The sequence below is a fragment of the Lepidothrix coronata genome, unplaced genomic scaffold (assembly GCF_001604755.1).
Source record: "Lepidothrix coronata isolate B3197 unplaced genomic scaffold, Lepidothrix_coronata-1.0 Scaffold5, whole genome shotgun sequence".
NCBI lineage: Eukaryota > Metazoa > Chordata > Aves > Passeriformes > Pipridae > Lepidothrix > Lepidothrix coronata.
Window position 1 is genome coordinate 1397132 of NW_016690185.1, and position 12802 is coordinate 1409933.

Sequence of the window (12802 nt, forward strand, 5' to 3'; positions counted from 1 at the left end):
TTTTGGGTAGGGTATCCTGCTTTCTAAGGATACATTTTTAATAAGTGTGTTGTAATGGTACTTGTATGGTAAGTCCATCTTCCCAGTAATACTGTTTCCTTCTTTACAATCCAGTATACAAGTTCATGATTGCTTTGCTTGATTCCAAGAACCACGATGTCTGTTTTTCTGCCTGTGGAGTTCTGCTCAATCTCACAGTAGATAAGAACAAAGGAGCTTTTCTGATGGAAGAAGGAGGAATTGGAAAGTAAGTTCCTGATTGTGCTTATGAAAAAGGCAATTTTGAGTAGTTTATCCAAAACATTGCAATTGGATTGTTTTTTACTGGGGCTGGTAACTTGTAATAAAGATGCCAGCATAGAAGATAAATTGACACCTAATGTTCATCCAGAAAGAGCCTTTCATATGGGGATTTTTTTGCAGAGGCATTAAAGTGGTTTAGCCTGCTGTAGAGCCAAAACCCATAGAATAATCTCCCAAAGATCCTGCTGATATATACAGCAGAGGAGAGCACCATACTACAGAGCAACTAAGGCATGGCTTTGCAGCAGCTACTTATGCTCAACTCAGTGGATCCTATGTGGGCTCCAGTTAATAGGCACCTTTAATGTGTATCTGGTGTGACTGTGAAGGTTACTTCAGGAACCATGATATCCCACATGGTGTGTTGAAATTCTTGTAACTACTTAGTACTGTAGGGAGAACTATCTGATGTAGCCATGCTCGGCAGAGAACAGCTCCTGAGTCTCCTCTCTCTGGGAGTTCAAGGCACTGATATTACAAGGGATATTAAATCTTGATGCAACACTTGTAACTTTGATGTTCAGATAATAGCGGATCTAGCTTAATTGGAGGAACATGAAAGATCATGTTCCCATGCTTATAAAGCAGTTGGTCCAACCCACATTTATGAAACAATAAGCTTTCCTGTTCATACATCATATAATTACTTTTTTATACAGTGTAAACAATGCATAATCTTCTCATCCTTCCTTCCCATGTTTTAGTTAACTTACAATATAAAGCTGAAAAAGTAGAGTGAAAACAAGTTACAGGCAAATTGAATAATAAATGTGAGAAATTTTTATTATATATTCTGTAGCATATAGAATCATAAATTTGAAATTTTTTGTACTGTGTCTGAAAATTTGTGAAGGAAAAACAGTAACAGCATTTAGACAGTCACAAATCGTAATGAAATTTGATAGAATTTTAGTGTCCCTGAAATGGTTACATTTATGATGCATGTCAGTGAAATTGGCCAATTGGGTTAAAAAGTTATAGGGGATGGACAGGTGCAGGCAGCATACACATGTACATGTAGACAAAAGGCATGTTCACATCCTTAGGGAACTACGCTGAATGAAAAGGGTGAAGTTACTGAGGAAGAAAACAGCATCTGAAGTTTATTAACACAGAATTTTCCTGCAAACTTTCCTAGAGTTTGCTGACATTTCTAGACTTACAGATTTTGAAGGACTCAGGAGAAAATTAGATGGAGCAAACCACTGTTTTTGTTTGGTACTGACAGGTTAGTTGACTGTTTGCAAGACTTCGGGCCGGCAGACTGGCAGCTGTCTTGTTTGATATGCAAAACCCTGTGGAACTACAGTGAAAACTTCACAAGTGCAGTCTCATGCTTTGGAGGAGATACCGACACGTTGCTGGTGCTGCTCACATCACTTTTAGGTGAGATTCATAATCTTGGTCTCTTTTCCTCAATAAAAGAAATGGAAGAAGCAAAATCAAAGCAGTATTAGTTTGTTTGGGAAGCCTGTCATGTGGCTTTAAGTGGTTGGCTGGTATAGACTATCCAGCAACACAGTGGTCTGTTGCCATTCAGCACATTCCCTCAGGTCTTACAGATTGCCAGGGTGGAATTTTCTGCTGTCACTGCCCAACTGTAGTTTGCCTACTTGGCATGCTCCTAATGCTTTCCACCAGCTGCCTTTTTGCCTGCTTAGACCTTCAGTGCATACCTTTCACTGGGTGTGGGCCCTTCTGGCCTCAGAGGTCACTGCAGGTGTTGTGAGGAGCAAGGGCTTGGCTGTGATGCACCTGGTTACTGCACAGCACACACCGGACGCCGCTGGGGAATATGGCTTTTCCCCTCGGCCGGAGGTCTCTGGGGTGCAGTAGGCTGAGCTTGATGCTTGGCCACCCTTCTTTGCTCAGCATGGCCTCTTTGCGAGCAAGGACAACATTGTGGCAATGTCTCATCTGCTCCCAAAAGCCAGGGAGGGTGTGCTCGCTCCTCCACAAATGCAGGCTGGAAGGTGAATGTTTGGACCCTGATGCGCTTACCCAGTTGGATCTTTTCATCTGGACACTTAACTTTTGCTTCAAATTTTATAGACTTTAGTTGCTATGTGATAGTCCTATAGTCAATAGATGTAATTTCTCTTCTTTATTTTTTGAGCACTGCTTTGCTTATGATTTTATTTTGGGCAGGTCATTTGCAATTATCTTTAAAAACACTTGAATCTTTAAAATGTCAATGAAATTGAAGGAAACTAACTAATTTTGATATGGTTTTAATTGGAAATTGAGTAAAGATGTATGCTTGCTGTCAGACCCACACAGAATGTGAGATCCCCATGATCTCTTGTTTTTAGACAATGAGAAAAGTGGGTGAATTTGTGAGGATTTACCTGAAAATATCAGTATTTCAAGGTTATTAGTGCACTTTTTAACATTCTGCAACTTTACAGCCACAATCACGCATGAAATTTCTGGCATGCAGCAAGGAATATATATCTTCATTTTAGAAAATTTGTACTTACTTTTTCCTCTGCATTTAACAATGCTTATTTGAGCAATTGATTTGATTGCAGAGTGCAGGCTGGATAGTAATTGTGACTCTCATTAACAGGTACATCTGTCATGAACTGGAAGTTCATGTATGATTGCAATTGCAGTTGCAATTGTGATTGTAATGCAACTGTAATGACAATTAAAAAGAGGTTAGAATGAAATCAGAGGGCTAGTCTTTCTTCACACTGTAGTCAGAAGAGTAGCTGTAAGAGAAGCACATCTTACTCATTGGATCTGGTTCCTCTGTGTGCAAAGAGCCAACAAATCTTAGTAATAGCAGCTGGTTAATACTGTCCTATATCTTCCTCCTCCCATTGTATTCAGTAACAGCCTTGAACCGTCATTGCTCTGATTCTATCATTCAGGAAGCAGGAGGCAACTGCTGACCATCAGTGAACTGTACTTAAGCGTCAGCACACCCTCAGGAAGCGGAAAAAGTGGAGCATGGCACAGCAACACCTCACTTCACCTGCTGTGCTTGGCCTCCTCCCCTTTATTTTTCCCTCCCCTACCTGGCACAAGATGACAAGAGATTATGAGGGAGCTAAAAGGAAGTGGAAATAGCCTGAAAAGATGTTGGGCCCAAGAGAAAAGCTGGACAAAAGACGCCATTTATTTTTCTTTTTCCCTGCCTGATCCCCGGAGCCTGATATGCAGCAGCACTGCTTTCCAGTGGCACTTGTAATTTGTCTTCTTTCAGCTGCTCTCGAGTTCCACGTCACTTTACTGGCTCAAAGCTTCTGGAGGCTGATGTTCCCAGGCCCCTGGCAGCAGCTTTGCCTTGTTCCAGGCCCTCAAGAATAGCAGTGTAGATGAGCCTCTATCTTGATAACATTCTTCTGTTTGGTCATTCAGTGAAATTTCTTTTCTCCTTGCTCTTTCCAGACTTTTTCTTCTACTCATCTTTACCTCCACTATCAATTCGAGGAGGTTATTTTGGAATCTCAGTACATGTGAACTCTTGCATGACGTGCTAGTAGCTTCCAGGGCTCCTGGCCCCTGTCTTGCCAGTGTTAAAAGGATGGGTAGCCCTTGCAGACCACTGAAGTCTGCACTCTGGTCTTCAGCTTCCCCCATAGTGTGCAGACCCAGTGCGCTTGTCTTTTCCCTGGGCTTGCAGCCAGTTCATATGCTATTTGGCCAGTACCCAATTTTCCTAGTTTTTGAGGAGAGTCGTGGGAAAATTAAATTATCTGAGGATGTACAGCTTGCGTGTGGAACACTGATCCTTGCTGATCCACAGTGTTACTCACGTTCTGTTTTGGGAAATTTACTGTTTCAGTTCAACACTTCAGCTTTGAACTGGTTCTGACCCTTGTTCTTGTAGTACTGGAATTCTTGACCTCAGTGATTCCATAAACATTCAATCAACTTCTGGGAGCAACAGCTGTCTACTAAAAGGGAGAAATGTTTCTTGCTCTGTGTTAAAGATAGTTAATTTGGGCAGAAAAATCAGGAGTAGGCAAAGCAATTCTCCCTGAAAACAAGGCCCATAATCCCTTATCTTCCACTTCAGGTTCTTTCACTTCTCTGCTGCTAGGAGTCGTTTTAGGTATGTTGGGTTACTGTGCCATTGATACGGCAAGAGCAGACTGGCACAAGTTGCAGTAATATGAACTTCCAATTAAACATTAGGAAAAGAAATTTCCATCATGGCAGGGGCCAGGCACTGGAACAGCCTGCTCAGAAAGTGTGGAATCTCCACCCTTGGAGATGTTCAGTACTCAACAGTACATGGACCAGAGCAACCTTAATACATGGTGGCTCTGTTCCAGAAGTTCTGTCCAACCTAAATTATCCTATGATATCATCAAATGTGGATCTGATGACTGAGGCTGGATTTTATCTCTGATTACAGGTTTTCTTCCTGCAGAGATATGACATCCATCTTGAAAGAATGGGTCTTTTCTCTTTATTTTATTACAGAAAGGCTTTAAATGGCATCTCTTTATGCAGAACCCCTTTTGTAATCTACCTCACATTTAATTTTGGTAGTTTAGAAACAGTGTAGTGGCACAGAAGTCAGGTACTGTTTGCAGTTCCCGGTAGCTTTGTATGAACCAGAGCCCATCTCCATGCACAAGGAATGTTGCTCTTTCCTTTCTAGCTGTTGCAGCTCAGGCCATCTGCTCTGCACAGGCACCTTGGCATGCTTTTGGATGCTTGAGCATCTCTTTTCTACACAAAGTTTGACTCAAAATGTGGGAACTGAAGTTTCTCTTCAGCCCCAAGTTGTCTTGCCTGCTGTGACTGTGCAGTAAGCTCCCTGACAGAGTTACTCGTTTAACATGTTGTGAATCTGGTGCTCTTTCATAGTCTAGACCAAAGGTAAGTCACACTTGACACTCCCATTTAGAGCAGGATTCCACCTTCATTTTAGGCCCATTTATGGTCTAAAGTAAAGTACCCTAATGTCAAATATCCTCCTGTTAAACTGTATGAAAACATTTGTTCAGCATTATCAGCTGTGTCTGTGGATTCTTGGATTCGGGAGAATGCTTCTGGTTGCAGACTGATTTCTTTTTTCTGTAAGTCTTTGCCACATCCAGTGCCAGGCATAACGGAGGGGGAATAATGAGTGATGACTTCCCTTAATTCCTAACATTGCTTGCCTTTATTAAAGAGTGTTTTGTTGTTTTATTTTTTAAATTTGTGAGGAAGGGAGGGCATCTGTAATACAGTAACTAGTGTGCTTCAGTTTCCCTCAGTATGATAGTAGATAGAAAGGGTCTCCATGAACCAGAGTAGCAGAGCAATTTGTGACAGGGAAAACATAGTTGTAGTTAGATGGATTGATTCCTTACCTTAGCAAAGTTGCTGTGGGTAATGTTAAATCCTGGTACTTTGCAGAGTGACAGCCCCAGTAAATGCTTGGTCTTGGAGATACAGTTTAGCTACACCTGTAAGAATAAAAGAACCTGCAATGCCCTTTTCACTGTTTTACTGACCTTAAAATCCTTTATTTTCAATTCAATCTAAATCCCTCAGACAGTGATGCTCAGCTTATCTGAAGTGCAGAGTTATTTTTAAGCCATCAACGTGCACAACTGGTAAGCTGTATGTGCCGTAGTCATAAAATACATAGTTGGGTATATTTTTATTCAGAACTGATGACAATATTTTCCTTGATTGCAGATGAAAAGCTAGTGTTGGACTGCAGCCTCGACAGAGAGGGAAGGGACTCCCACAAACTACATTGGGAAAGAGAGTTCAAACCTGTGGCAGAGAAACTTCTTGATAGAATTCAAAGCCATCGCTCCTTTCTTACAGCTGTGCCTATTACTCCATTTTAGTAAGTCTTTTCTCTCTTTCTTTTTTTTTTTTTTGGTCATGTAAATTGTATAGCTTTATATTTCTAATATACCTGTATGTTGCCATGAGGAAGAATGTTAAAGAGCGTGGCTATCTTTTGAAGAGCTTGTATGAAATTTTTGCATGTGTAATTACTTTTTACAATAGACTTGAGCTGATCAAGCAGCTGCTCAGTGTGATTTGTCTGTTGATTCCATAATTTCCTGGCTGGGAAAAAGAAACAAATGTATTTGCTGAACTTTTAGTTTTTAGAAGGTACTTGGACCTCTGTGGTACCAAAAATGCTGTGCAGTACAGAAGAACATTATGTGACAGGAGCCACATTTCACCTACAGACTTGTATATGCTTTTACTTTATACAAAATTGTGTGACACAGTAACCCATATGCTACTTGGGCATTGTGCTGTGCTCCTTCATGAGCTTCACTCTTCAGACTGAATGCTGTCAGTGGTTGGGGGAAAGTCACTTCCCTTTCCTTTGGAGATCCCCCTTTCTTTTTCTGATACTCTGTGACTGGGGTCTACAGTATCGCAGCTACCCCAGCTCCTGCCTTGGCACTTACAGGATATAAGCTGTGCTGGCCTTTCCCAAATTGGGACTTCACATCTTAAGGCAAAACACTTGTATCCCTGATCAGAGATGATTTTAGCTGGTCTGTTGTGTTCTTCTTTCAGTTTTTCCAACACTCCAAGGGGCCACCTGTGTGCCTCTGCTTCTCAGACTTCTTGGCCAGTTGTCTCCCCTGAACCTGCGTCTCCATCCATGGGGCAAAAAAAGGCCTGTTCCTTCATGTTCCTTCTGACTGCTGCTGGCTTGTTTGTTGCTCAGTTTTCATCCTTTCAGCATGTAGAAGTCCCTGCTTGTAGCCCATGGATTAGCTCAGCAGGCGCATCGCTGGCCTCACGCATTAACAGCCTGGTTGGCTCCAGGGAGCTTTACAGACCTGACCTATTTCTCTCTTTTCTGACCTCAGATTGCTAAGAATAAACTGCTGTGCGGAGGCTGCCGGGCTCCTGCTCCTGAGGGTCAGCAGCATCGCACTCTGCTGTGTGCAGCAGGAGAGTTTCCAGCCTGGCAATCCCTGCGGAGGCTGGAAGAAGTTGTTCTAAGGCAGTGATTCAGAGCTCCCTCAGTGGCACTGCTGTACCTTTGGGAATGCCCAGGCCTCTGCTTCCGGGTGAGGAGAGGAAGAGAGGAGGCTGGGAAGTGGAGCCATGGTAGAAGAGTAGGGAGACCTTTTTCCTAATTTAGGCCCCTGCTTCTATAGGCCAGGCACGAGGAGATTTCATGGTCCAGGTTTTGGGAATGGTGAGAAGGAAACTTCAGTGAAGGTAATGAAATTTTCTATATTCTTTGTGTCTCAGCAGCTCTGTTATTTCTTGTGCCTAGTTGGCTCAGCCCCACAGTGAGTTGCTTCAGGAGCGTGTGGCAGCCTCCATCACTGCAATCCACAGGCAGGAACTGCTCAGCAGTTCAGTGTGGTTTGGCTCTTACAACAGCTCTGCTGAGCTTGAAAATATCTTAATTATCATCCCTTCTTTTGCCATTTTAATTTTAGCTGAAGTTGAACAGAAGATAAATGGCTCCATTTGTTTCTTGGAAAAAAGAATGGATTTAGTTTTGGGGAGTATTAAAGAAAGGATGACAAGTAAATACTCCCTGTGGGGAGGAAGCATTTGTTCTTGGCATTTGCGTCATGGCAAGGCAGGCAAAGACCTGGCTGTGCAGGGCAGGATGAGGGGCAGTGGAACGGGCCTCATGGCTAAGCCCTGTCAGCAGCTCTGATCAGAACTGACAAGTGCCAAGACTGTCAGAGGCAGCCCAAAACTGAGGGCTGGCTCAAGTCAAGGTGGTGTTTAGGCGATTAAGATTTGTTCAAATAAAACACTAATTATGTCAAGTCATTGCTGATCAAACTGTAACCAAGGGCCTGGAGCGCTGTGTCCTGTAGCACAGGGCAGATCTAGGGATCCCACAGAGGGGACTGAAGCTGAGGCAGCTCCTGTGTGTGAGGTCTGGCCTCTGCTTCAGGAGGAGGTGCCTTCAGAAGTGCTGGATTGAGCTGAGAGGGCAGCACAGGCCTCCAAACACCCATCAGCAAAGACCGGCAGTGGTTCCAGTAGAGCTGCATGGCTCCATGTCTCTCTCTGGAGAAAAAAATTGTGGGTAAGAAGCAGCAGCCCCAGAATGCTGAACTTCAGGTGTGTTCTTATGGCATTGTCTACCACTTGGGTATCTTTGCCACAAACGTCAGTGAAACAGGTCTCCTATGTGCAGGAGCCCATTCCTGTTTAGCGACACCTCCCTTTGGGGCGGGTTGCCAGTTCTACAGCTGAGGGGGGTGTGACACTGCTGCTGCTGCACACACAAGGTGCTGCCCTTCCCACAGGCCACAGGCTGGGGCTCTGCAGGGCTACCTGGGACTGTCAGGGCTGAGAGCTGAGGAGCACAGTGCACCTGAGGTCACCGAGGCAGGGCTGGGGCTGGTCCCTTGTGCCCTCCCATCGCTCACACCTGCTGCTCCGGGCAGCCATCGCTACTGTGATGAAGCATCTGTCAGCTTAACCATTGTCTTGTTTTTAATGACTCACCCCGCTGTCTTTGGCTGACACTGTGCTTAACAAACAGCCTTGCTGGTTGTTTTCTACTTAGGACCACAAACCCCTCTGCACTTTTTAATGGAAAATCCCCAGAAACTTTCAGGCCCTTTCTCCAAAGTAAGTAGCTTGGTGTGTAGTTGGGATTGCGTGCATGTTGCGGCTCGTGCTCTGATGGCAACTGTGACCATATGCAGCCACTCAGACACACATATATGCTGCCGTGTTTACTGCTCGAAAAGGAAGAGGACACTTGGATGTGTCTGAAGAGCCTTGGATGGAAGTGGCCAGGTTAGGTTTCTTGGAAGAATTCATGTCTACCTTTGACCCCAAAAAGCAGCAGGAGACTGAGGTGCTGCCGAAACATCCTTCGCAGACTGGAAAGGCACAGCTCAGCTGTATGATATGCCCTTAGACAGGAAAGTTTTGCTCTGTTTTTTGGAACATTAAAAATCCTGTATTTTCAGTTAAGAGGAAGCACCAGATGCTTCCTGTTAGTCACAATTTTTGACGGTTTATTAATCTTTCTCCCCTAGATTTTTTTTTAGGTATTTTAGCTTCTTGGACTGTAAACTAAAAACTGTTCCCAGAATGTTCTGCAGTAAGAGAAACCAGCCTGAGCTGAGACCCAGGCCAGAGGACAGAAATCAAATGGATTCTACTTGTGGGCTTGGGAAAACCATTTCATAGATTCATAGAATATGCTGAGTTGGAAGGGACCCATCAGCATCAATTAGTCCATCTCCTGGCCCTGCACGGAACACCCCAAGAATCACACCATGTGCCTGGGAGCATTGTCCAAATGCTTCTTGAACTCAAGACACGCTTCCCTACCTTACAAATAAGGCTTCTACCTTTCTCTAAACAGGGAGGAGTTTTTACACTTGGACTACAACCCCTGTTACAACCAGCTGTAGGAGTGTGTCCAAAACAGTTTGTCGCTCCCTTTTAGCAACCCCCCCTCTCTGTTACCTCTTGCCTGACTGTTACCTCCATCTGACTGCACAGACCTCACCACCCTTCTGGCAGTAGCCAATGAAAATCAGCAGCCTAATCTGGAACTAAGTTCACTACTGAAGGATTTTAAAATCAGTTTAACTCTTAAAACTACATTTAGAGCTAGTTTTCGAAAATAAGTGATTGCATTAACATATATTGGAATCTCTGAGCCCACCATGTCCGTCGCCTGTGAGAAAAGAGAAAACCTTACATGACAGAGTATTCCTAAATAGAAGGTGGAGGACCATGGGAAGGGCAAAAACATCAGGAGTATAGGAAGGGTGTTCTTACTACAGTATTAATGAAGATCTATGTTTTTAAACTTTATTTTCTCCCATCATTTTAGACTCAGTTGAAAAATTCATGGCTCATCATTTTAAGTGTGTTTGCACAGTTACTGTTTCAAACATTTTTAAGTGGTCTTTGAACCAGTAAGAACAGAAGCTTAAAGTTAAACCACACAGAAACACCAAGAGAAAAAGTTGTTACCTTTATTTCAAAAATACCAGTAATACTGACAAATTTAAAAAGCAATTCACACTCATACAAAAGTATTCATGTGTTCTCCAAAACCAATGTATATTAAACGTCAGCATTTTAATCATGTTTTGATTTACTAAAAATAGATGGGTTTTAGCCTAGTTATTTAAGCAACTGCAAAAATCAGTAAGACCAGCGTTGGGCATGTAATACAGTAGGACTGTTTGGCAGTCTAGAACAACATTCCCACACCTTGTCCTAGCTCCTTCTTGGTTCATCTGTGAAAAAGAGGACAAGAAGCTACTCGACACTTTAGGTAGGTAGATCTCTAAAAAGCTCTGAGGACTCCAGTCCCCTTTTTTCCATAGGAAGACCATTGCACTTTGGAGCTCACGAAATAATGCTGAACAAACGTCCTGTAGCATTTTAAGGCTAAACTAGTTGAGAAAATTGACTGCTATCTTTCAGATTATCACTGTGGACAGAAGAGGTTTAGTTCTGATTAAAAAGGGAATCTAAATAACAAGGCTTTTTTGAAACCACACACAGTAAAGGCTCAGACAATAGCAGTGCTCACTTCCACTTCTAGCTTAACTGGAACAGCCTGGGTCTGTTCACTCCACCTGCACAAATAGCAGCATCAAGATTTTCTAAAATTATTCTTGTAGGGAAAGCAAATGTCATCAAATCCCACTTCTTTTCACGCTCCAACTCCCACAGTATTTGCCTTAACACAAGATCTATATGTCTATAGTTTGCTATATTGCCACAAATTCATAGAATGTCCCATAATGTCTAAAGCCAAAATACCATGAGCAGGCAGCACTTCTGTACAACCCTGTCTTTTCAACTGCCAAGCATTCACTGCCGAGTGGCAGCAACGATATTCCAAACATGGAAATAGCTGAAACTAAAGGAGTTATGGCACAATGGGCATCTTAACTTATAGCTACTGTTGGTCCTGAGGCTTCGTATCTTCCTCTGCCACACTGCAGCTGCAGAACATTCCAACGTCAACAGGCAGCTGGAGACATCAGGTCATATAGCGAGTAATAGCTCTCAGAGCATAAAGTAGTTCGGCTTGCATCCGAGCTTCTACCAGAAGCAAATTTACATGGACCTTCAGGAAAGAGAAGTCAGGCTTTAGTGGTGTGCTCACAATGGTGTGCTGCAGCTAAAGGAAGCCTGCAGGGCTGCGGTTTTCATGTCAGTGCTTGCAGCAGCAGCCACAACAGCAGCAGCAGCAGCAGGGGAGCACTGCCTGTGTGAGCCACCCCGACCGTCAGTTCTTGCCATGAAGCTCCTTGGGGACAGAGCAAGTGGCATTGCACAGCAGGGGGTCACACGTGCACCTAAACAGGGCCACGCTCCCAGGAAGAGGCAGTCACCCTTTAGTAGACCAGCTGGTTTAGCTGGAAAAAACAGACAAGCTTTCAAGCACACAAGCCCTTCTTCAGCAGCAGCAGAATATGCACGGCCTGTTCAAATTTAGCTTAGTGAGGGTAATCGATTAAAGGCAAAAGGGCAGCTGGTACCTGTGGAGCAGAGCTGATAAGGTAGTTTGCCCCTGCTGAAACACACAGGTAGTTATCACCTGAACAACGTGGAGTGGTTAGCCAAGGTGAGGCACACGAAAAACTCTAAAGTGCCACAAAACTGCTGTCTTTACTGAGACACAGGTGTTCAGTAGCTACCAGAGTGTTCCCCTAGCTCATCTCCTCAATGTCTTTAATGTTTTTCTTTGAGGATGAGATCAGAAACTGCGTGGGGGAGGGCGTGGAAAGTATTTTCTCACTGACAGCAGGTGGCTGTGAGTTTGCTCCAGCATGTGAGGGCTATGTGTGGTTTCATTTGCATGACTTCCCTGAGCATGATTGGTGACTGCATTCAGTGACACGTGCAGGATCTTTGGATTTTGATGGCTACAGAGATGCAAAGTTTTGGGCTTTAAAGAAGAATTTGTGTGCTTGAAAAGCTCGTCTATCAGTTAGTCCAACCAAAACATAGGTAGTGTTTTACTTGAACACCCTTAAATCACTGTAGTTATAGGACCCTGTTTTAGGGGGTTTAGCAAGAACTAGAGCCTTTGATGATTTGAACACTAATGAGTCAGGCATCTTTATGTTTCAGCACTGATTTTAAGCAAGGCCAAGAAATATTTTTCCAAAGAAAAACTGGAGAATGTAAACTTTTTGGAGAAGATATCTGAGAGTTAACAGCAAAAAATATGACTGGGAGGTGCAATTCAGACTATAACCCAGCAGCAGGGCTTCAGGCTTTACCATAAAAGAACTGCTTTGGGGCCATCCATGCTTAAAGGACCAGGGGAGTGCACAGACCCTGGCCGAGCCAGCAGCTGCTCCAAGTCTAAGGCCAAGGGAGGGATGGATCTCACATCCCTTCCCTGCCTCTCTGGGATACAAGCAGTACCAACTGCAGTTGAGGTGAAGCTGTAGCATTAACATGTCTAACTCCCCCACACTGCTCAGAGCTTGCGCAGTCCATGTCAGCTGTTAGCTAGCAAACATGCAGTAGGAAATGGGAAGGTATTTCAGCCCGGGAATACTACACTTCCTAACAAATTTACTGAGTGTGAGCA

General features: G+C 43.7%; 2 protein-coding genes across 12 annotated transcripts in view; one reads left to right on the top strand and one right to left on the bottom strand.

Moving 5' to 3' along the window:
- The window catches only part of ARMC2 (armadillo repeat containing 2), a 76537-nt gene that overhangs the window by 57827 nt on the left and 5908 nt on the right, over positions 1-12802 (top strand). For 6 of the 9 annotated variants that reach the window (XM_017827857.1, XM_017827841.1, XM_017827801.1 and 3 more), the window contains 3 exons: positions 115-247; positions 1532-1689; positions 5950-6106. In XM_017827857.1, coding sequence (XP_017683346.1) covers positions 115-247; positions 1532-1689; positions 5950-6106 — 448 coding nt within the window. Of the gene's footprint in view, positions 1-114; positions 248-1531; positions 1690-5949; positions 6291-12802 lie in introns of those variants that run through there. The other 3 variants (XM_017827818.1, XM_017827828.1, XM_017827864.1) reach the window with 2 other exon arrangements.
- SESN1 (sestrin 1) overlaps positions 10201-12802 on the bottom strand; it is an 84568-nt gene continuing 81966 nt past the window's right edge. For all 3 annotated transcript variants that reach the window (XM_017827899.1, XM_017827879.1, XM_017827889.1), the window contains one exon: positions 10201-11323. In XM_017827899.1, the coding sequence (XP_017683388.1) occupies positions 11237-11323 (87 nt within the window). In that variant the 3' untranslated portion in view covers positions 10201-11236. The remainder of the gene's footprint in view (positions 11324-12802) is intronic.